The sequence below is a fragment of the Arvicanthis niloticus genome, chromosome X (genome assembly GCF_011762505.2).
Source record: "Arvicanthis niloticus isolate mArvNil1 chromosome X, mArvNil1.pat.X, whole genome shotgun sequence".
Lineage (NCBI taxonomy): Eukaryota > Metazoa > Chordata > Mammalia > Rodentia > Muridae > Arvicanthis > Arvicanthis niloticus.
In genome coordinates, this window is record NC_047679.1 from 46,345,704 (window position 1) to 46,371,355 (window position 25,652).

Below are 25,652 nucleotides of genomic sequence, written 5' to 3' on the forward strand. Positions count from 1 at the left end.
ATGTCCCCATCCCTCACCCCCTACCCAACCAGAACTCTAAACTCCCTGCGGCCTCCAGTCTCTCCTGGGTTAGATGCACCTTCTCTGACTGAACCCAGACCCAGCAATCCTCTGCTGTATATGTATTGGGGGCTTCATATCAGCTGCCTGGTTAGTGGTCCAGTGTTTGAGAGATCTCGGGGGTCCAGGTTAATTGAAACTGCTGGTTCTCCTACAGGATCGTCCTCCTACAGGGTTGCTCTCCTCCTCAACTTCTTCCAGCTTTTCCCTATTCAACTACAGGAGTCAGCAGCTTCTGCCCATTGGTTGGGTGCAAATATATGCATCTGACTATTTCAGCTGCTTGTTAGATCTTCCGGAGTGTGGTCATGATAGTTCTCTTTTTGTGAGTGCTCCAAAGCCTCAGTAATGGTGTCAGTTTGTTGTTTGCAGTGGTAAAACCCTAACTAAGAAAATGGCCTATTAATTAGCAAAAGCCAGAAATAGAAGATAGGAGTTTTAACAGGGAGACAGGGACTCTGGGAAATAGTCAGATATAGGGATATTCTCCACACAGACAATGCAGAGATGGATATATGAAACTGGAGAAAGGTAAATAGTAATGTGGCACAAATGGGATAGCATAAACATGTTATACAAGTTATGAGCTAGCTGGGGTAAAAGCTCAAGCTTATGTCCTAGGCATTTATTCATAAATAGTTAAGTCTCAGATTTGTTTTTGGGAACTGGGGAGTGGGTAGAAAAGCCTATGGTTACATTAAACCATTCTTAGTCTGTGTTCTTCTTCCCACTTGTAGCTTAAGATGCCAGTTCTCAGATTTCTGTTCCAATTGCCACGTCTGCCTGTTATACCTGTCAATCATGCTGGTGATGGACTCTCATTCTTCTGCAACTGAGAGCAAGTCTGTAAGTTACCTTGGCAATGATGTTTTACCGTAGAAACACAAGGCAATGGATCCAGAAAGTGGTGTGGTGAGGTGGATTGAGGTGTCTTTCTCTGGGGTCATGGTTGCAGGATACCCCACGGTTCCTAAGGTTAATTGTTAGGTTGAATGTCTGGAACTTAGACAATCTTGGACTGTGGATTGTAATCCGGTATACAGTCCAAAGTATACTATGCAAGACCATAGGTATGTTGTAGCTGGAGTGGCTGACCTGCAGGCAGCTAGGTAGACTGGGTCTATCACTCCCTAACAGAGGATCCTCCTTAAGGTATCCAGTCTATTCCATAGTGGCATGTTAGACATGGACAAACTGTTCAATTTACACGTATTTAACACTAGAGAAGCTATGCTCAATAAAATAATTATTCATGAGATATCCCTTTTACTTTGCTTTACTACAGTTTTTGTTTTTATATAAAATAAGAATGAATACAAATGAAGAATGATTTTTTTCTCTACTGTTTTCCTCTATTTCAGTTCAGTGGTGTTAGTAAATGCACACACAGATAAAATACTATGAATTGCGTGTAAAAGTAGATCTGTTTGTTTTCTTTTAATTTATTCAAGCCACCTACTTTTATTGTTGTGAGAGTTGTTTTATTTTGTCTTTTTTTTGTTGTTGCCTGTTTGTAAGTTACTCTGAAAATCAAGAATAAATTGTGCCTAGCATTGTGCTGTGGCTTATCTTAACCCCTTTCCATAGGGGAATAACACTCAAATAAAAGCAAATTGGTAATCAATGCAGTTGATGGGAATAACTGTAATCTATTAAGATGATTATCAACTAAAGAAGCACAAAATTTCCTCATTTGGAGGTTATTATCTTTCTCATTTTCATTTAATGTTAAAGAGAACTCTCTTTGAATGGCATTTACATTTTGTAAAACCGAATGATTCTTTTTTATTACAACAAGTCAAGAATAACTTAGGAAAGCAAAATTTGAAGAATTACTTTAAACTAGTGAAATTGGTTTGTCTTTTTAAGCAATTACCTTATTTTAAAATACAATTGAGAGCTTATAAATGAATAATAGTTATACCACAGTGAAACAGTGAGTATAAACAAAAATGAGCATGTTGCCCAAATAGAACTTCATCCAACAAAATTTAATTGTAAGGAAATAAACATTTAACCTATTTATTCTAAAGTGATCTTGTGTTGTTTTTCTCCATCAACCATTATTATGCTCATGTTTCCTATTGACAAAAGCTGACTAAATATTATCCCAGCGTAATTTTCTTGTAGCATTAATTATAAATGTCTCACTAGAATAATGTAACAGCAAAATCTACTTTGGAAAACTGATCACATTGAGTGCATGCTAATAAATTAAAATCAACAGCTGAGAAACAAAACCCTTTTTTCAAATGGAAATATCTTTCTTTATCCACTTGAGCTGACATGTCACAAATTTACAGTCTAGGGTTTTATTTCTTTTTTTTTTTTTTTTTAGATATTTTATTTACACTTCAGATGGCATCCCCTATCCCCATTCCCCCCCCACCCCTTTAGGAAACCCCTATCCCATGCCCCCTTTTCCTTTTTGCATTTATACATTTTTTTAAAATAATGTTAATCATAGGCTTTATAAGTTTGGAATTGTTCAATCAGAGTTGTAACCCACTGACCAACCTAGATATAACAGCTATCTTTGACTGGTGGAGATACATGAATATCTGCCTCCCTGTCTCCCCCCTCTTTCTCTCTTTCATTACCTAGCTTCTCCTCTCCTTCTTCTTCTCCTCTTCTTACTCCTTTTCTTCCTCTCAGTACTCCTCCTACCTTAGCTCCTCCTACACATCACCCTTCCTGTTAAAATGAAACTTTTCTCTTAAAATATAATTAGAGCATAATTATGCCAATTTGTACCAGTGAGGTACAGATAGTCCTAATACCCAGTCCATCCTTTTGTTGACTAACCAGCTCCTCTGTCATCTATTCTAACAAAAACATTTAGTTCTGAACCTGGCTTTAGGATGAATATCAGCTGACGACCATCCACTCAAATCTTTTCTCTTAAGGTCAATAGCTATATGTTTTCAACCCCATCAGAAATCCAGAATGACTGAGTTGACTATAATTGTGGGAAGCACAAATCGTAGTTTCTAAAACTTAGCCAATTTATAGAGACCTCTGAACACCTGGACACTCGCTCTACTTCAAAACATTGGAGCATCTGTTCTTCTGCCTTCTGTCCCAGGATCATCTGACAGACCTTAGTGCTGCAGAATTATTAAGGGCTGATTACTCTGTCTAGGCAGATATAATCAGTCGATTATTCTGCAAGTGTGTCCTTTTCTGGACAGTAATTTGTCTGTAGAAGGAAAGTGGCAATTCTTGCCTAGTGGCTGTCTCACCACAACTGGAGTAACTCCAAGGATGCTCAATTTCTTCTTAGAATTCAATATAGGAAGCTGTCTGGAGCAGACAGGTCTCTAATGAAAATGAACATTAATACTGAAATGTTTGTCATGTCAATTCTAAGGATTTCTGATGTTTTGAAAACCAGCTATCCATGTAAGGTAATCTGGACTGTTGCCTGTTAACTCCACTCAGCTATTTCTAAATAAAACATAGAGAACATAGGGTTTTATTTCTACAATACATTAATGTTATTAATACTTTAAATATACTGTTACAAGGAATACTGGGTAATATAACATATTATCTTCATAGCAAAACTGTGAAACTGTGGTTCTGTAATCAAGATAACATATTTGTATGCTTGAGGCTCAGAACTTTAAGTTTAAAGGAAAAAAGATGAATGCAGTACAAAATGAAATAACACATTTAAAAATGAACAAAAGAGCAGGGCAATGGTGGCACATGCCTTTAATCCCAGCACTTGAGAGGCAGAGGCAGGCAGATTTCTGAGTTCGAGGCCAGCCTGGTCTACAGAGTGAGTTCCAGGACAGCCAAGGCTACACAGAGAAACAATTTCTCAAAAAACAAAGCAAAACAAAACAAACAAACAAACAAAAAATAAACAAAATAAAATTTCTGGTTTTGATTTACAAGATACTATCATTGAAGGAACCTAGGTAAAGGGCTCAGAAGCTCTTTCTGTATTTTTTCTCACAGCTATATATAAATCTGAAATTATCTCAAGATAAAATTGTTTTTAAAAATACAGGAATACATAGATCTTGTAGTTCATGAAAACAGTGAAAGTGCCTGCAAGAGCAGGAAAATAAAGGAAATCCAAATTGTGCAATTTAACAACCACTGACATGCATATTTTCTCTCAGAAGCCAAGACTGTTCTGTCAAATGGAATTCCCAATACCTTGAAAAATTTAATTCTACTCTAGCATGAAGTTCGCAAGGCTGGAGTTAATGGTGTTCATCATTATAATTTCAGAAATCTACTTATAAATTTTATGTTTTAGATTTTTGTTAAGGCATAAGAAGAGTACCCCATAAGAAAGCATAGTTTTAAAAAACCCATGTAACCATACTTTCCATGTCTGTGATGGTTTGAATGAGAATGCCCCCCATAGATGATCATCTTTGAATACTCCTTTTTTAATTGGTTTAATGTTTAGCAAGGATTCAGAGATATGGGTGAGTTGGAGGAGGTATGTCACTAATGGTGTGGTTCAAGGTTTCAGAAGCCCACATCAGGCCCAGTATTTCTACATACATGCAACATGGGGAATAGATATGAGTATAGGCTGGCTATTTTTCTAATGCAAGATAAAAGGGGAAAAGGGAGAGAGAGAAAGACAGAGAAAGAAGAGAGAGAGAGAGAGAGAGAGAGAGAGAGAGAGAGAGAGGAGGAGGAGGAGGAGGAGGAGGAGGAGGAGGAGGAGGAGGAAGAAGAAGAAGAAGAAGAAGAAGAAGAAGAAGAAGAAGAAGAAGAAGAAGAAGAAGAAGAAGAAGAAGAAGAGAGGAGGAGGAGAAGGAGGAGGAGGAGGGGGAGAAGGAGGAGGAGAAGGAGGAGGAGAAAGAGAGAAGAGGAGGAAAGAAGTGCAGGGAAGGGAAAAGAGAAGAAGGAAAAGAGAAGAGAGGAGAGGAGAGGAGGGGAGGGGAGGGGAGGGGAGGGGAGGGGAGGGGAGGGGAGAGGAGAAAAGAGAAGAGAAGAGAAGAGAAGAGAAGAGAAGAGAAGAGAAGAGAAGAGAAGAGAAGAGAAGAGAAGAGAAGAGATGAGATCTGCATAGTATCCCAGCATGGAGGAGAGGAAGTGGGCATAAAATCTCACTCATAGCTAAGGATCTATTGGCATTTGGTTCCTGGAGGGAAAGGAAAAGTCAGTTTTCTCCTTTTTTTTCTTTCTTTTTTTATTGGATATTTTATTTATTTACATTTCAAATGTTATCCCCCTTTCCCACTTTCCCTTCTGGAAACCCCCTATCCCTTCTTCCCACCCCCTGCTTCTATGAAGGGGCTCCCCCACCCCACCCACCCACTCCTGCCTCCCTGCCCTAGCATTTCCCTACACTGAGGAATCGAGCTTTCACAGGAACAAGGGTCTTTCCTCCCATTGAAGTCCAACAAGGCTATCCTCTGCTATATACGTGGCTGGAACCTTGGGTCCCTCCATGTGTACTCTTTGGTTGGCGGTTTAGTCCCTGGGAGTGCTAGGGGGGAGGGTCTGGTTGTTTGATATTGTTGCTCTTCCTATGAAGTTGCAAACTCCTTCAGCTCCTTTCAGTCCTTTCTCTAACACCTCCATTGGGCACCTTGTGCTCAGTCAGATAGTTGGCTGAGAACATCCAGCTCCGTACTGGTCAGGCTCTGGCAGAGCCTCTCAGGAGACAGCTATTATCCAGGCTCCTGTCAGGAAGCACTTCTTGGAATCCACAATAGTGTCTGTGTTTGATGTCTGTTTATGGGATGGATCTCCAGGTAGGGCAGTCTATTTATGGCCTTTCCTTCAGTCTCTGTTCCACACTTTGTCTCCTTATTTCCTCCTACAAGTATTTTGTTCCCCCTTCTAAGAAGGACTGAAGAATCCATACTTTGGTCTTCCTTCTTCTTGAGCTTCACGTGGTCTGTGAGTTGTATCTTGGGGCTAATATCCACTTATCAATGACTGCATACCATGTGTGTTCTTTTGTGACTGGGTTACCTCACTCAGGATGATATTTTCTAATTCCACCCATTTGCCTAAGTATTTCATGAATTTATTGTTTTTAATAGCTGAGGAGTATTCTATTGTGTAAATGTAACACATTTTCTGTATCTATTCCTCTGGTTTTTTTCCTTCTGGCTATTATAAATATGACTCTTATGAACATAGTAGAGCATGTGTCTTTATTATATGTTGGAGCATCTTCTGGGTATATGCAAAGTAGTGGAATATATGTGTCCTCAGGTAATACTATGTCCAATATTCTGAGGAAATACCAGACTGATTTCCACAGTGGTTGTACCAGCTTGCAATCCCACCAACAATGGAGGACTGTTTCTCTTTCTCCACATTCTCCCTAGCATCTGCTGTCACCTGAGTTTTTGATCTTAGCCATTCTGACTGGTGTGAGGTGGAATCTCAATTTGTTTTGATTTGTATTTCCCTGATGACTAAGGATGTTGAACATTTCTTTAGGTGCTTCTTGGCCACTCAGTATTCCTCAGTTGAGAATTCTTTGTTTAGCTCTGTGCTCCATTTTTAATAGGGTTATTTGAGTCTCTGGAGTCTAACTTCTGATGTACTTTGTGTATATTCGATATTAGCCCTCTGATGTCATGTTGGTAAAGATCTTTTCCCACCTGTGGGTTGCCATTTTATCCTATTGACAGTGTCCTTTGCCTTACAGAAGCTTTGCAACTTTATGAGGTCCCATTTGTCTATTGTTCATCTTAGAGCATAATCCATTGGTTTTCTATTCAGAAAATTTTCCCCTGGTCCCATGTATTTGAGGCTCTTCCCCACTTTATTTTCTATTAGTTTTAATGTATCTGGTTTTATGTGGAGGTCCTAGATGGACTAACACCTAGTATATCACTCACACTCTAGGGCAAGTCCTGGACCCAGAAATAGTTGACCAACACAAACTGGACTTCATGGTTTTGTTTTCAGTATGTCTTTACCTTGTTTTGTTATTAAATACATAGAATATGAGTTAGTAGGGATGTGGGGGAAAATCTGTGAGGAGTTTAGAGAAGAAATGAATATAATAAAACATGTATGAAATTCACAAAAAATAACAAAAAGCATTAGTCTTTTAGTGTGTTATGTGGGGAGTACATGCTTACATTATCAGTTCTAAGAAAAGAGATGAAAAGATTTCTGGGGTTCACTGGTCAGCCAGCCTGGATTACTAAGCCTAAGCCAAAGAAAGATTATTTCATACAAAGTGGATAGAATGTGAAGAATTATAGTCACAAAAATCTTCTGACCTCTGCTAACTATCTATCTATCTATCTATCTACCTATCTATCTATCTATCTATCTATGTACTGGCACATATATACATCCCCCAGTATAATTTTCTAAACTCAAAGCAAAAATTACTTAATAGCATTCTGAATGCACTCATCGTTATTAAACAAATCCCAGTTAACATAATTACACACAGGAAGAAAAATCAAAGATATGAATTTTGGAAGAGCATAAACCTTCATTGTAAAATTTAAAAAGTAAATAAAAATAAATAAAATAAAAATCAGTTGATAAAAGAACAGTAAAATCTCACAATCTTAAGTAGTAAATTATAGAAAGCTCTCAGAGAGGAAAAAAACTTGCAGGAACCTGGAATGGCTGAGAGCTTGGCCCAAAATGCTACAATGTACCCAAAGAAGTCTCCTGCTAGCCTGAGAGTATAATGCACCCCGTGCTGTAGGAGGGGCCAGAGGTGTGGACCTCCCTCTGCACCTCTTTCCTGGATGCTCTCATTGGTCTTTTCATGGGTGGGTGGTCATTTCCTAGTTAAGGCTTCAGAATCCTCCCGTGGGAGTTAAGACGACACCATAACTTTCTCCGTTCAAAGGGCTTCTACTCTTGCCGAAGCAAGGAATAAGGCTAAAAATCTACAAGAGTCAAGGTGAGGAGGTGAATAAGAGTGGGTGTGAGTGTGGTCCTGGTGAAAAAAAAAAAAAAAAACCCTTTAAAAGGAGCATCTTTTTCTCGGACTATGGTGCCCAGGAAAATGCTCCTCCCCCTCCCTGGTGTCCAGCAAATGGCGTCACCAGTCTTTCTTCATTGTCTCTCAAGCCTTCTCACAGAAGCTCGCTGTACCCTTGGTGCTGCCTCTGGATGTTAGGAAGGGAATCCTCCTTGCCTCCCACCCCCACTCCAACCCCTGCCCCCAAGCTAAGCTTTGTGTTTATCTAAAAAGAGGTCTACCTCATCGATGGGGTCATCATTATTCCTTGTGTAGAATAATCTCCTCAGGAGAGGGTGCCTTCCCCTCTAGTCTCTTCTCCATCTTCCCCTCCTCCCTGTCTTTATGTACCTCTTCTTCATTTCTCTATTGCCCCTTCTTTGCTCCTTGCCTTTTGTATTCCCTTTGCTTTCCCTTAACCCTTTCATTTCCTCTCTTTCCTTCCTCCATTACCACAGCAGCTTAACTCCCTAGCCTCCTCTGTTTATGTCTTCACTTCTTCCTCCTTTTGGCCCTCCCTTCCTCCCCTCTTCTCTCCTTCCCATTCCTTCTTCTCATTTGCCTTATTCCCCCTCCTCCTTATTCTCTTCCTTCTTCTCTCCCATCCTTCCTCTCACCTCTTTCCCTCTTTATCCCCTTCTCTGTTCTTCCTCCCATCTCTACACCCTCTCTTCTCTCTACCCTCCCACCATATTTCTCTCTCCTCCCTTTCACCCTCCTACATTTCCCCTTTCTCAGTTTTCGCCCTCTTCTCCTTCTCATCTTTTCCTTCCTGTTTTCCTTTCCTTCTCCCACCTCCCTTTCCCTGTTGCCACTCTTTTCTCCTCTTCTCCTTCCTTTCTCTCTTTCCTTCTTCCTCTCTTCCTCGCTGGATTTCCTTTATACTCCTCCCTCTCTGCCATCACCCTTATTTCTCTTTTAGGTTCTCTTTCTTCCACCTAAAACATTGTTCCCTTTTAGGTTTCCCCACCATTTGGCAAATCTACAAAACATACATACTACCCAAAATACATTCTATCATCATCATCATCATCATCATCATCATCATCATCATCATCATCATATTTATTTACCTCCTAAATGTTGCCACCTCCTGGTCTCCCTTCCCAAAGTTCTTACTCCCATCACCCTTCTCCATTGCCCCTGAGAAGGTGCCCTTCTATGGGGATCATCTCACCCAAGGGCATCAAGCCTCTACAGAATTAGGCACATCCTCTCCCACTGAGGGCAGACTCCTCTGCTACATATGTGCCAGGGTCCTCACACCAGCCCATGTATGATTTTTGGTTGGTGGCTTAGTCTCTGGGAGCTCTCATGATTTCCAGGTTAATTGAAATTGTTAGTCTTCCTATGGAGTTGCTATCCCATTTAGTTCCTCCAGTCCTTCCCCTACCTCTTGCATAGGGATCCCCTATCTCAATCCAGTTCTTGGCTGAGAGTATTTGCAGCTTTATCAATCAGCTGCAAGTAGAACCTCTCAGAGGATAGCCATGCTAGGTCCCTGTCTGCAAACACATCTTGGCATCAGTAATCCAGCCAGAGATTGGTTCCTGCCCATGGGATGGATCCCAAGTTGGGCCTGTCACTGGTTGGTCATTTGTTCAGTTTCTGCTACATTTTTGTCCCTGCATTTCTTTTAGACAAGAACAATTTTGGGTCAAAAATGTTGAAGGTGAGTGGGTGTTCCCATCTCCCCACTGGGGGTCCTGTCTAACTACTGGAGGATATGGAACTCTTGAGTTTCCATATCCCACTGTTGGGCATTTCAGCTAAGTCTCCCACACTGAGTCCTGGGATCCTCCTCTATCCCAGATCTCTGGGAATTTCTAGAGGTTGCTCCATCCCTCAACCACACCCCTCACAGTAGCATATTTTCATTTATTCTCTTGGTCCTCTAGGCTTTTCTCCTGCCTCTACCCATACCTGATCCTCCCCCCCCCATCTTTCTCCTTCTCCTTCCCTCTCCCAACAAGGTCCCTCCCTCCTACCTCCCATGATTATTTTGTTCCCCCTTCTAAGTGGGATTGAAACATCCTCACTTGGGCCTTCCATCATGTTAAATTTCTTATGGTCTGTGGGTTATTGTGGTTATTCTTTACTTTTTGGCTAATATATACTTATTAGTGAGTACTTCATTCAGGATGTTATTTTCTAGTTCCATCCTTTTTCCTGCAAAATTCATGGTGACCTTGTTTTTAATAGCTGAATAGTATTCCATTGAGTAAATGAACCACATTTTCTGTATCCATTCTTCAGTTGAGGGACATTTGGGTTGCTCCTAGTTTCTAGCTATTACAAATAAGCCTGAAATGGGCATAGTGGAGCACCTATCCTTGTGATATCATGGAGCATCTTTTGGGTATATATGCCCAGGAGCGGTATAGCTGGATCTTTAAGTAGATCTATTTCCAATTTTCTGAGAATCCTCCAGACTAATTTCCAGAGTGGTTGTACCAGTTTGCAATCCTACCAGCAATGGAGGAGTGTTCCTCTTTCTCCACATCCTCCCCAGCATGTGCTGTCACTTGAATTTTTTTTTATCTTAGCCATTGGTGTAAGGTGGAATCTCAGGGAGTCCTTTTTTATTGCATTTCCCTGGTGAATAAGGATTTTTTAAAGTGCTTCTTTGCCATTTGAGATTCTTCTGTTGTGAATTCTCTGCTTAACTCTGTACCTCATTTTTAATTGGGTTATTTGTTTTTTGGGTTTTTTTTTTTTGGACTCTTCTTGAGTTCTTTACATATTTTGTATATTAGCCCTCTATTAGATGTAGGGTTAATGACAATCTATTCCAAATCTGTAGATTCCATTTTATCCTATTGACAGTGCCCTTTGCCTTATGAAACTTTTCAGTTTCATGAGGTCCAATTTATCAATTGTTGACCGTAGAGCTTTAGCCATCTGTGCCAATGCATCCAAGGCAATTTCTCATTTTCTCTTCTATTAGATTCTGTGTATCTGGTTTCATGTTGAGGTCCTTGATACAGTTGGACTGAAGCATGGTATGAGGTGATGAATATGGATCAATTTGCATTCTTCTACATGTAAACTGCCAAATTAGACCAATACCATTTTTTGAAGATGTTTTATTTTTTCCACCATATGATTTTTACTTCTTTGTTAATGTTCAGTGTCTGTAGGTGTGTGGGTTTATTTATAGCTCTTTGATTCTATTCCATCCATCCACCTGTCTCTGTACCAATACCATGTGGTTTATATCAATTTTGGTTTACAGTACAGCTTGAGGTCAGGGCTGATTCCTTCAGTAGTTCTTTTATTGTTCAGAATTGTTTTGGCTATCCTGAGGTGTTTTTTGTTTTTTGTTTTTTGTTTTTTTTTTTCATTTGAAGTTGAGAATTACTCTTTCCATATCTTGACAAAATCTATTGGAAATTTGATTAGAATTGTTTTGAATTTGTGTATTGATTTTTAAAGATGGCCATTTTCTCTATGTTAATCCTACTGATCCATGAGCATGGAATATCTTTTCATCTTCTAAAGTCTTCTTTGATTTTTTTCTTCAGGAACTTGAAGTTGTTGTCATACAGATCTTTTGAGAGAACCTTTAACAGTAAGCAGGGTTCATGTTCTCAGTGAACTAGTAAGGAGAATCTTTAAAAAGAACTGTACTGAAAATTTAATTTTTTATTTTTTATTCACATTACATTCCAATTTATAGCTGTCTCCCTCCAATTCCTCCTCCCACAGTCCATCCCCCACCATCCCCTCTCCTTCTCCTCTGAGAGAGTGGAGGCCCCCTTTGAATATTCTCCCAACATGACACATCAAGTCTCTGTGGGGCTAGGTGCATCCTCTCCCACTGAGGGCAGATTAGGCAGCCCAACTAGAAGAACATATCCCACAGACATGCAACAGCTTTTGGGATAGCCCCCACTCAAATTGTTCAGGATCCACATGAAAACCAAGCTGTACATCTGTTACATATGTGCTGTGATAGGAGGCCTAGGTCCAGCCTGTGTATGTTCTTTGGTTGGCGGTTCAATCCCTGAGAACCCCAGGGGTCCAGGCTAGTTGACTCTGTTGGTCTTCATGTGTAGTTCCTATCCTGTTCAGGACCCTTAATCTTTTTCCAAATCTTTCTCAGTCTAGGGAAACCTTAGAGGTCATCACTATTACACCCATTTTCACATGCACACATGCTAATGAACACACACACACACACATACCAGGCATTCTTACTCTCCATTGTGGTCCATCACAGAAAAGAACCCTACAGCCACACATGCCACACCTTTCTGCTCAGGCTTCATAAATCCTAAGAAGAATGCACAGAATTAAAAGAGAAATTCAACATGTGTTCTAAGAAAATTGTTCTTCCTAGAAGACTCAGTGGTTCACTGCCTGTTCTTGTTATCATCTCTGAGAGACACCAGGTAGGGATATTGGTCTAATTTTGGCAAGAACAGTCTCAGGGATATGAGAGGGCTTTGATGTGAAAAATGTCCCAGATAAAGACAGAAATTGATGTAAAGACCCCATGGAAGGTCCCAGGGAGCCAACATCTTCCCTTCTGGCAGCCAATTTGTCTGTAAAATAATGATGGGACAAGTGAAAAAATTGCTTCCCATGAGTGGAATTATGGTTGAAATAATGTCAAATGATTTTCTGAGTGTTTTATGATGTCCACTATATGAAAATTTATAGACATTTCCAGAAAGTAAAGAAACTTGTGTATATGTTATACTACAGAAGTCATCTTTTATTGATATATAATGGGAGAGTAAAGAGACCATCATCTCCTTCTAGTAAGTCTCAAATAGTACTAGCAGGAAGGAAGTATTTCTATAAAAATGAAGGGTCATAGGTCAAGGGGAAGTGTGAAAAGTCCATCAATAAATTCAATATTTGAAGGTTCTAGATGGAGCCTTTCAAGATAAGACTGCACATCAATTCTATGAAGTAAGAAGGTACTTTTATTTTATTTTTAGTTTGCTTTTGACTTTGTTTTCTGCCATTCTATGCTAAGAAGCACTCTGTCAATGAGGCTTATCTGTTGCCTTCCTTTTACATTTTAATTTTGAGATAGAGTCTCACTAAGTATCCCAAGGTACCTATGGACTCTCTTTATAGCCCAGACAGATCTTGAGCTTGTATTCCTTCTCCTTCAACTGAACCACCAATCCCAGAACTTTGCATTAAATATAAAAGAATATAAATCTTCCATGTGAGAGTACAGCTTCTAGTGAGCAGAAGGAAAGTGTATCAACTTCAATGAAGATAATAGATGAGAACACTGAATAAGAGACAAATCCTTCCCTAAGCACCCTTGATAGAGAGAGTCCCACATACCTTAGTTTCTCTTGTAAAATTTCTCATGGGAATGATGGGCTCTTAAGCTTCATTGCTGCCTCATCTACATCTCAGGTACATGTTGATGTTTTAGTTTGAAGTGACATCTTCAAACAGCAGAAGAGACAGACCGAGGACTTGAACAGTTAATATTATTATTCTCACTAAGTGACAAGATCCTCACATCCCCAAGCAAGAGATTTCCACTGTTGATCTTTGTCACTATTCCTGCACAATAAAGGCCAGGATAGCAAGCAACAGGCTAAAATGCACCTTTCCTTACTCAACTGAGTATGAGCAAGTTATAACTGAAGTCCTCTATGTTCCTAGAACAGTATTTTTAGAGAAATATTTAGAAGCAGAAATAAACACAAAGAGGCCTCTTCTGGATGAAGTTGCTCATGCCACCTTCTTCTGTCTCCCTTAGGTACCTACATCCAGCATCCCAGTGGTATACTTTTGTTCTCCTTGATCATTCATCATGCCTCGAGGCCAAAAGAGCAAGCTGAATGGAAAGAGGAGACGCCACCGCCAAGCCAGAAATTGTGCTCAGGCTTCTGAAGGTGCTAAGGCTTCTGAAAGTGCTAAGGCTTCTGAAAGTGCTAAGGCTTCTGAAAGTGCTAAGGCTTCTGAAGGTGCTAAGGAAACAGTAGAAGCAACAGAAGAGTCCTCTCCTGAATCATGTGGTACCTCTGAGATTCCAGCCCAAAAGTCAGTTTCCACCACAACTATTGATCTCTGTTCTATATCAGATGACATTTCTATTGATCTTGATAATGCTCAAGATTTTTTTAGGGATTACCACACCCTTAATCGCCAAGAAATTCTAGCCAGAAAGGTCCTTGTGCTGTTTCAGATCCTCCTTGAAAACTATAAAATAAAGCAGCTTACTACAATGGAAGATATGATGCAGGTTATTGATGAGGAGGAAATCAATGATTTCCCTGAGATCCTCAGGAAAACTGCTGAAAGGCTGGCAGATGCTTTTGCAGTTGAACTGAGGGAAGTTGAATCAAGCCGGGGGCTGTATGATCTTATCAGTAAGCTGAAACTCCCCAACAATGGGAGGGTTCGTGCTGGCCAGGGCTTTCCAAAAACTGGTTTCCTGATGACTGTACTGGGCATGATCTTCATGAATGACAACTGTGCCCGTGAAGAAGACATCTGGAGAACACTAAGATCTATGGGTGTATATGTGGGAAGGAAGCACCCAATCTATGGAGAGCCCCGGAAGCTCATCACTCAAAATTTCGTGAAGCTAAAGTATTTGGAGTACCGGCAGGTAGCCAACAGCAATCCTCCACGATACGAGTTTCTGTGGGGTCCCAAAGCATATGCTGAAACCAACAAGATGACCGTCCTAAAGTTTGTGGCCAAGATCAATGAAGTCTCTCCTAGTTATTTCGGAGATTTTTATGAAGAGGCTTTAAAAGATGATGAAGGGAAGAATCAAAGCAACCATAATGTCAGCTCTGCCATTTGTCCCAAGATAGGGCATTTCCACTTCTGATGTGTCCAGGGCTTCCTTTTTCCACTGCTAAAGTTTAAAGAAAAAACAAGATAGCAGAAAAATAAGGATTTCCTTGAAAACATGAAAGGGAGCACAGAGTAAAAAGGTTAATGTAGTGAAAGGATAGAAAGAAATCAAAACACGAGCAAGCATTGCTTTTGTAGTTGCTTTTGTTCTGTTTGACGAAGTTAAATGTTTGAAAACTTTCTTCTTGTGTGTTAAGAAAATAAAAGAAATTACATGTTCTTTAAGTAAATTTCATTTATTGACTGTTATTTCTGTTCCCTTGTTTTATTTTTGCTACAGGGTTCCCCTTAGTCCAGAATGCCCTCAAATTTGCCATGTATGTGTGACTGTTCTTGAACTGCTGATTCTCCTGCCTTCACATCCCATGTAGTGGGATTATAGGTATGCACTGCTATACCTAGCTCACTGAACATTTCATGAACATGTCTTGTTTGTTAGAATTTATAACAGTATTAGGAGGCTAAGATGAAAAACCAAGGTTCTCCTCATAAAATTTGTTTTCCTTTTATTGAAAATGGATTATTTTCTCATATAACATGTTCTGATTATATTTTCCCCTTCCCTCTACTCCTCCCATTTTCTCCTTTTCTTCTCCCATCCAGATCCATTGATCCTGGGACATGGGAAAACTGGAAACAAGGAAAAGGTGTGGAATTGTCATGTCATCACATAGTGTACCTAGGAGTTGACAGACAAATCCTCTAAACTCTCTGCTGCCTGTTTTTATGCAAAGTCACCACAAGATTGGGGTTGGTGGAGACAGAACCTTAATAGGAATTTAATTTTCAAATTCTGAAGTCTGGGAGTTCAAGTTCAGTTCCTATGGAAGCTGTCTTCCTGTGCTTGTTGACACTTGCCTTCAAGTTGTTGCCTTAGTAGTAGACAAGAAGAGGGAGGAGAGGCAGGAAGAGAGGGAGGAAAAGACCAGAGAGGGCTGAACTAATTTTATAATTTTTACAAGAAAACTTTCTGAAAATAACAAGGTTAGCTAATGGAATGAAAATATTAGAAAATGTGTGGTAATATATTTGTACCATATATAAGAGATATAGTCTTTCTAACCTTCTTAGTACTTTAAATTAAGCAAAGATTCATATAGATATGGAAACAGCCTAGCACAATGCAAATTGTAAAGTGGTAAATAGAAAAAGCAAGGAGACCTAATTCTAGTGCTTATCTGAAGTTTGTCAAATATAAGCGTTTTTCTTGCTCCGCAGAGGCATTTTAGTATAAAGAGCCACATTTGTTTATTTATGCTTTTCTTGCTTGTGCTTTTCATGTCATAATCAAATGAAAATTGCTAAGAACAATGGTAAGTTCAATTTTTTCCACTGTTTTTTCTGAGCACCCCCACTACTGCAGTTTTGAACCTTCAAATTTAAGCTAAATTATTTTGGTAATTTTTATATAATGTGAGACAAGGACTCAGTTTCACTACACACATACACACACACACACACAGACACACATGCACACACACACATACACTTTTCTTTTTTTCATTAACGTATTTATTTATTTATTCACTTTATATCCCGATCTCTGCCCCCTTTCTCCTCCCAGTACCCCTTCAGACACCTCTCCCCCAACTTCTCCCCATCTCCTTTGATAAGAGAGAGGCCCCAGCTAGACATGAATCCACCCTGATATAGCAAAATTACTTCAAAACTAGGCACATTCTTTTTCACTGAGGCCAGAGAAGGCAGCCCAGTTAGAGAAATGGGATCCACAGGCAGGCAACAGAATCAGTGATAGCTCCTGCTCCAATTGTTGGAGCACCTGAATAAAGATCATGCTATTCATATGCTACATATGTGTGAGGGGGCCTAAGTCCAGCTTGCATATGCCGTTTGGTTGGTGGTTCAGTCTCTGGGAGCCCCCTAGGGTCCACGTTAGTTGACTCTATTGGTCTTTGTGTAGAGTCCCTATCCTCTTTGTGTTCCTCAATCCTTCTCCAGACTCTTCCACAAGACTCTCCAAGCTCAGTCTAATGTTTACCTATGGGTTCCTACATCTGTTTTGGTCTGCTTCTCGTTGGATCCTCTACATTTTTTCAATAGCCTTTATTTAAAAGACTTTAGAATTTGCCTATTCATGTCACATTTGTTAAAATTTATTTGTCCATGCATGCTGGTATGTCTTTTTCAACCAGGCACAAGATATTCACCTGGGAAGCGGGAACTTGTTGGAGACATTGCCTCCCAGAACATTGGCCAGAGGGCACGTCTGTGGAGCATTTTCTTGATTAATGATAGATATGAGAGAACCCAGTTTACCACATATGGTGCCATCCTTGGTATATAAAAAGGCAGGCTAAGCAAGCCATGGATAATAAACCAGTAAGCAGTATTACCTCATGGATCCTGCCATTGCTCCTGCTTAATTTCTTGTCCTGACTTACCTAAATGATGGAATGTGATCAAATGTGTGAGCCAAATAACCACTTTCCTCCATCAAGTTAAATTTGGTAAGTGTTTTAGCACAGCAACAGAAAGCAAACTAGGGTAGCATGTATATGAGGATTTATTTCTAGGTTATTAAGTTCTAAGGTAATTTATAAGTAGACAACTTGAGTACATATCTTTCTAACAAAAAGATACAAATAAGCAACCAATATATGAAAAGATATTCAGCATCACTAATAGGTAAATGTAAATCAAACCTACAATGAATTCTAAACATTTTACAATGCTTATGCAAATGCAAGATATAGCAAGTATTCACAAAGTTATGGAGAATACATCTGTATATAATAGTGGTGGGAATGCGACTCATTGCAGTCACTATTGAAAATATCACAAAGGTTTCTCCAAAGTAGAACTACCTTATGATTCAGTAATACCCATCTTGGCAAGTATATATTTAAAAAATATTGTCAGGGCCTATTACATGTCTTAGTAAAGATGCCTGAGTAGCCTGAGAACCTGAGTTATATCCCTAGGACTGAAATAATCCAAAAGAGAACTCTGATTTCCAAAATCCACACACACACACAGAGAGAGAGAGAGAGAGAGAGAGAGAGAGAGAGAGAGAGAGAGAGAGAGAGAGAGAAGAGAGAGAGAGAGAGAGAAGAAGAAGGAGGAGGAGGAGGAGGAAGAGAAGGAGGAGGAGGACAAAGAGGAGGAGGAGAAGGAGGAGGGAGGGGGAGAGGGAGAGGGATGGACAGACACACACATACACACACACTTCTACCTTTTACAGAGCATACAAAATAAATAAAATAAACATAACACATTTTAATGTGCTCCACATACTTCTATGTTCATTCACTATGGCATTATTTACAATTGTGAAGAGGTGAAACAGGTAATGGAGAAGGAAACTGTGGACTTCACATGTTCAAGTTTGCTTTCTGATACTATGATAAAATACTATGACCAAAAGCAACTTAGACAAAAGTTTGCATTTCTCTTTACAGGTTATAGTAAACCATTAGAGAAGGTCAAGGTGGGAACTCAAGACAGGAACCTGGACTCAGAAACATGGAGCAGACACATGGAAGAACTCTATGTACTGCGTTCTTTCCTAGCTATTACTCAGCTAGCTAGCTTTTCTTTAAATATAATTTTATATTTTATTCATTTATTTTACATCCAGGTCACTGACCCTCTCCTGGTTACTCCTCCCACAGTCCTTCTCCTATCTCCCCTTCCCTTCTCCTCTTAGTAGGTTAGGGTCACCTAGTTATTCCTCCACCCTAGCACTTGAAGTCTCTGTGAGGCTAGGCACTTCCTCTTTCACTGAGGCCAGACAAGGCAGCCCAGTTAGAAGAACACATCCCCTATAGTTGGGATAGCCCCTATCGTTGTTTGGGACCCATATGAAGACCAAGCTGTATATCTGCTACATATATGCCAGGAGGCCTAGGCCTAGCCACTTTATGTTCTTTGGTTGGTGGTTCAGATTTTGAGAGCCCCAAGGGTCCAGGTTAGTTGACTCTTTTGGTCTCCCTGTTGATTTCTTATCAACTTCAGGGCCCAAAATTCTTCCTCCTATTCTTCCATAAGTCTCCCAACTCCATCCCCTGTTTGGCTGTGGGTGTCTGTATCTGTCTGAGTCAGCTGCTGGATGGAGCCTCTCAGAGGACAACATACTCCTGTCTGCAAGCACAAAAGAGTATCATTAATAGTGTCAGGGATTGGTGCTTGCTCATGGGATGCATCTCAACTTGGGCTCGTTATTAGTTGACCATTCTCTCTGTCTCTGCTCCATCCTGCAATTCATGTAGACAGAATAAATTTTGGGTTGAAAGGTTTGTGGATGGGTAGGTGTTGTTACTGCTTCACTGGGGTTTGTTTCTTCTATTTGCTCAACTATGTTCATAGTAGCTTTAATGGTAATAACCAGAAACTGGAAATAACTTAGATGCTCCCTCAACTGATAATTGATAAAGAAAATATGATATATTTACACAATGAAATACTGTTCAGCTACTAAAATAAGGACATCATGAACTTTGCAGGAAGTTGGATGGGGTTTGAGATCATCCTGAGTGAGGTACCTCAGTCCCCAAAGGACTTATATGGTGTGTACTCACTTAGGAGTTGATATTAGCCATAAAATACAGGTACCATGCTACATTACACAGACCCAAAGAAGCTAAACCAGAAGGAAATAACAAGTAAAGATGCTTGAATCTCACATAGAAAGGGGAATAAAATAGTTATAAGAGGCAGATAGAGGTAGGGAACTGAGAGGGAGTGTGGATGGGGAAGGGAATGGATATTCAGGATCAGGTGTGTGGAAGAACAAGTAGATGACCATACAAATGAATGGCAATCTGCAACTGACAAGGATGAGGAGGTGGGGGGGGGGGGCATCTCCAGAACAAGAAAGAGACCTGGGATAAAGGAAGCATTCAAGAATCCATGAGGGTGACCTTAGCTGTGACAACATTGGAGATATACCTAGCTTTCTTATACAGCACAGCTTCTCCTGCCTATGGATGGTGCCACCCACAGTGAGCTGGGCCTTTCTAAACCAATTAGCAATTTAAAATGCTCTACAGATATGCCCATAGGCCAGCTAATCTGATCCAGACAATCTTGAAATTCCCAGAACTCACATGAATGCTCATAAAGCGTTGTAACTCCAGATCCAAGAATAATAATGTCTTCTTCTAACCTTAGTAGAAACTTCATGTATGTGGTGCTCAATTATACATGCAGGAAAACCACACATACCCATTAAAAATACAATTTAAAAGATTGTCAGATTTCCACCCTCACTGGGAGTCTTAATATACTGGTTTCAGCATAACCACATTATCATTATGGCATGTGTCTGTTTCCTTATGATTCACTTCATTCAACTTTCCCTTGGTGAGTCACTGGCTTAAAGACTGCTGTCTAAGATATCAGGTAATAAGAATCTATGCACAATAAGACTCAAACTATTAAGAAGACTCATAACCCTAAGGCTTTATGTTTCCTGATGATACTGAATTATTCTAATATCAACAAGACAAAACTACAAGGAAAATGTAACACCAGACCTTTTCAAAGAAAAGTGCACGAATGCCAGTTACATACACAAAGCTAGCAATTCTATGACATTTATTAGAGAAAAAAAATCCAGATTGAAAATGGGAAAGATGTGGTGACACATACCTTTCTTTAATCGTAGTACTTGGGAGTAGAGGCAGGTGGATCTCTGAGTTTGAGGCCAGCCTCTATTATAAAATGAGTTCCAAGCCAGCCAGGGCTACAGAGTAAAACACTGTTGATTAATTTCTTTAGCCAACTTACTGATTGATTTTGGTGGAGGGGGAGTTGGTATTTAGTGTTTCTGAGTTATCTATATATACTGTTTATTAATCTTCTGTCAAATTTATAGTATATGCATAGTCCCCCCACAAAAAAGTCAAGAAAATAACAAGTACAAATAAAGCCATAAAATATGGTGTTTAGTCTAAAAAGATGACGACTTAGTTAATAGTACTTGCTGCTGGTGCAAAAGAGGCCATATTCAGTTCCCAGGACCTGTGCCAGTGTGGCTGGCAACTACCTGTAACTTTTGCTCCAGGGGATTCAACATTGTTTTGGTCACTGGGCACTGTATTAATGGCCATATGGCACCCCCACCACATATATAGCATAATTAAGAAGAAAAGAAGTGCTACCAAGGAGGGAGGAAATAGTCACACATATAAAATGATATTACCTCAGTTTTTGAGTCTAGTTCTCCCTTAATCATCAATTGTTACATATAAGAATTTTCATTTTCTAAGGTCTCAATCTTAGGATTTTAAATGATGATAAAGTTCATGTTTTATAATTAATGCTATTAAGAAGACTCAAACACTTTAAAACTTTAAAGAAGTGGTTGGTGGCTTAGTTACTGAGAGCTCTGGGTAGTTTGGTTACAAACATGGGAGAACTGTAGCATTAAAACTGTGAATCATTCATATAAATAATTATATATATATATATAAAACAAGACAAAAATTAAAGTTTTTAATATTTCATAATATACTTAATTATGTGTTTATTATAAAGTATGTGAATAAAATTAATAACTAATAGGATAGATGATGAAAGGATTGGACAAAATTAATCTATAAAATGTGGATATGTATACAAATAGAGTAAAAACTTAAATGAAAAAGCACAAAGACATATATATGTCTATATTACACAGTCTAAATAAATATATAATTTATATGCTTATAAACATAATTTTATAATAATGTACAAAAGCAATATATATTCTTTATTTAAAGATATTTATTTACAAAAGTAGAACCAATGTATGGAAGAAGAATAATAGAATAACCAATTTCAGTACTAGGTAAAAGATATAAAATGCCAATAAAAGCAACGCATATAACAGAATCAATCATATTGAAGAAAATATATTGCAATACAAACATATATTTCATAATTATGATTATTTTTTTGGTTTGTCGAGACAGGGTTTCTCTGTGTATCCCTGGCTGTCCTGGAACTCACTCTCTAGACCAGGCTGGCCTCGAACTCAGAAATCCACCTGCCTCTGCCTCCCAAGTGCTGGGATTAAAGGCATGCACCACCACTACCCAGCCTAATTATGATAAATTTAAGAGGGATAGTAGATAACAAAAAACATTAAAAACCCACATTGATCCTCTCTTTTAAAATATTGATTTTTATTTATATGTATGAATATTTTGCTTTTGTAAATGTATATATAACAAGTGTGTGTGTGCGTGTGTGATGCTCACAGAATGCAGAAGAAAGTGTCAGATCCCTGAAAATGAAAATTACAGATGATTGTGAATTCCTGTGTGTGTGCTGCGAACCAAACTTGGGTGCTCTACAATAACAGTAGATACTCTTGACATCTCTACCAACTTGTCAGTGACCAAGATTGTTAATGTCTTAGAAGATCTCATATTTGTTTTGAAAGTCTTTTTTGTTTGATGAATTCACATATATGCACATGACTATGTATACATGCATTATATGATATTTGTATAAACACTCAGTGCATACTGATTCCTGTCACTGTCATCCTACTATGACTTTTTCATCCTTATTACCAGCCCAGACATTCATAATTGATAAAATAATAATGAAATAATTTTAACACATTTTTAAAATGTGAAAATAAATATGTATTTAGTTTCCTTTCCTTTCTAGGTGATATACTTTTTGTTGTTGTTGTTTTTTTGAGACAGGGTTTCTCTGTGTAGCCCTGGTTGTCCTGCAACTCACTCTGTAGACCAGGCTGGCCTCGAACTCAGAAATCCGCCTGCCTCTGCCTCCCAAGTGCTGAGATTAAAGGCGTGCGCCACCACTGCCTGGCAAGGTGTTATAATTTTTTATGATTATTTTTTATTAATCATTTTATTCATTTATATTTTGAATGATATTCCCCTTCCCAGTTATCCCTCCACAAATGCCCCATCCTATTCCCTTTCTCTCCCTCTCCTTTGCCTCTACGAGGGTGCTCCTCCACTCATTCACCCACTCCCTCCTCACTGCTCTAGCATTCCTGTACTGTGGGGCATTGAGCCTCCACAGGACCAAGGGCCTCCCCTCCCATTGATGCCAGATAAGGCCATCCTTTGTTACATATGCAGCTGGATCCATGGATCCCTTCAAGTGTAGTTGGTAGTTTAGTGCCTGGGAGCTCTGGGGGGGTCTGGTTAGTTGATTTTTTTTTTGTTCTTCCTATGGGTTGCAGTCCCCTTCAGCTCTTTCAGTCCTCCCCCTAACTCCTCCATTTGGGTCCTCATGCTCAGTCACGTGGTTCGCTGTGAGTATCTGCATCTGTATCAGTGAGGTGCTGGTAGAACCTCTCAGGGAACAGCCATACCGAGCTCCTGTCAGCAAGCAATTCTTGGCATAAGGAATAGTGTTGGGGGTTTGTCTTGAAATCGGATGGATCCCTAGGTAGGGAGGTCTCTGGATGGCCTTTCTTTCTGTCTCTGTTCCACTTTTTGTTCCTGTCTTTCCTTTGGACAGGAACATTTCTGGGTTCAAAATTTTGGTATTGGTGGGTTGTCTCATCCCTCTGGGGGCCATGCCTACCACCTCACTCAGGATGGTATTTTCTAGTTCCAATTTCATGAAGTCATTGTTTTTGATGGCTGAGTAGTATTCCATTGTATAAATGTACCATATTTTCTGTATCCATTCCTCTGTTGAGGGACAACTGGGTTGTTTCCAGCTTCTGGCTATTATAAATAAGGCTACTAATAAACATAGTGGAACATGTGTCCTTTGTATATTTTGGGGCATCTTCTGGATATATGCCCAGTAGTGCTATAGCTATGTTTTCAGGTAGAACTATTTCCAATTTTCTGAGGAACTGCCAGACAGATTTTTAATGTGTATTTTCCCATCGTGCAGTCCCACCAGCAATGGAAGAGTGTGCTTCTGTCTCCACATCTATGCCAGCATTTACGGTCACTTTAATTTTTGATCTTATCCATTCTGATTGGTGTGAGGTGACTCTCAGGGTGGTTTTGATTTGCTCTTGACAACAGTTCAGAATAAAATAATGTCCTAGCCTAATAATTTCAAAAGCAATTCTACTGGGTTTCTTTTCTATGTTTTATGTTACATTTGAGGCCCTAATAAAGATGTGGATACCATGTGTTCATTTATTTCTATGTTGTCTAACCCACTAGTGTATATCTCCATTAAAAACAGTGCTTAAAGTGATATATTTTAGGTACTCTTCAATCTGCCATCTATAGGTTGATCTACCTAATAGTTCCCATGCAAATTCGAGTTCTCACTGAAGGATTTTTAAAATTATATTATTTATTCTTATATTATCTGTTATATCATGTCTTAGTGAGGGTTTTACTGCTGTGAACAGACACCATGACCAAGGCAAGTCTTATAAAGGACAACATTTATTTGGGGATGGCTTACAGGTTCAGAAATTCAGTCCATTATCATCAAGGTGGTAAAATAGCATCCAGGCAGACATAGTTCAGGAGGAGCTGAGAGTTCTACATCTTCATCTAAAGGATGCTAGCAGAATAGTGGCTTCCAGGCAGCTAGGGTGATGGTCTTAAAGCCCACAGCCACAGTGACACATCTACTCCAACAAGGCCACTCCTACTCCAACAGGGCCACACCTTCTAATAGTGTCATGCCCTGGACCAAGTATACACAAGCCATCACATATCCCAACCACAGTTTTCCCTCAGGTTTCTCCTCCATGAGCTTCCCCGAGAACCCTACCCTCCTTGTTATTTAGCCTCTGTGTGTCTGTGTATTTGTAGCATGAATATCCTTTATTTTAAAGCTAATGTTCACAGATAAATGAGTACATACCATGTTTGTCTTTCTGGGTTTTCTCTAGTTCTATCTATTTACCTGCAAATTTTATGTCATTGCTCTGTATTTTTTTATTTTTTTATTGGATACTATATTTACATTTCAGATTTTATCCCCTTGCCCCATTTCCTCCAACACCCAGGAACCGCCTATCATATCCGCTCTCCTCATGCTTCTATGAGGACGTGACTCCACATACCCCACACTCCCACCTCCCCACCCTCAAATTTATCCCCACTCGGTGTTCAGCCTTCATGGGACCAAGGATCTCCTCTCCCACCTATACCCAACAAAGCCATCCTCCCCTACATATACAGATGGAGTCATGGGTCCCTTCCTATGTGCTCCCAGGCTGGTGGTTTAGAACCTGGGGAGCTCTGGTTGGTTGGTATTATTGCTCTCCTCATGGGGCCACAAACACTTTCAGCTCCATCAGTCTTCTCTCTAGCTTCTCCATTGGGAAACACTTGATCAGGTCAGTGGTTAGCTATGAGCATCTGCCTCTGAATGCATCAGACTCATGCAAGACCTCTAAGGAGGCAGCTATATCAGGCTTTTGTCAGTATGCACTTCCTGACATCCATATCAGCGTCTACCTTTAGTGACTGTACATTAGATGGATACCCATGTGGAATGGTCTCCAGACAGCCCCTCCTTCAATTTCTGTCCCACACTTTGTCTCCATATTTGCTCCCTTGAGTATTTTGTTACTCATTCTAAGTAGGACCGAGGCATCCACACTTGGTCTTCCTTCCGCATGAGCTTCATTGTGGTCTGTAATTTGAATGTTGGCTATTTTAAGCTTTTGGGCTAATATCCACTTATCAGTGAGTAGATACCATGTGTGTTCTTTTGTGATTGGGTTACCTCACTCAGGATGATATTTTCTAGTTCCATCCATTTACCTAAGAATTTCTCAAATTCATTATTTTTAATAGCAGAGTAATACTCCATTGTGTAAATATACCACATTTTTTGTATCCATTCCTCTGTTGAAGAACAACTGGGTTCTTTCCAGCTTCTGGCTATTATAAATAAG

The 25,652-nt window shown here is 39.6% G+C and overlaps 1 protein-coding gene across 1 annotated transcript; it reads left to right on the forward strand.

Annotated features, from left to right (window-relative positions):
- The first annotated feature begins 797 nt into the window (after window positions 1–797).
- Window positions 798–15,063, forward strand: LOC117695426 (melanoma-associated antigen B5-like). Its single transcript, XM_076918523.1, has 2 exons — window positions 798–906; window positions 13,728–15,063. Exon 2 carries the CDS (start codon window positions 13,782–13,784, stop codon window positions 14,808–14,810), a length of 1,029 nt encoding a protein of 342 aa, XP_076774638.1. The 5' UTR covers window positions 798–906; window positions 13,728–13,781; the 3' UTR covers window positions 14,811–15,063.
- The last annotated feature ends 10,589 nt before the right edge of the window (window positions 15,064–25,652 follow it).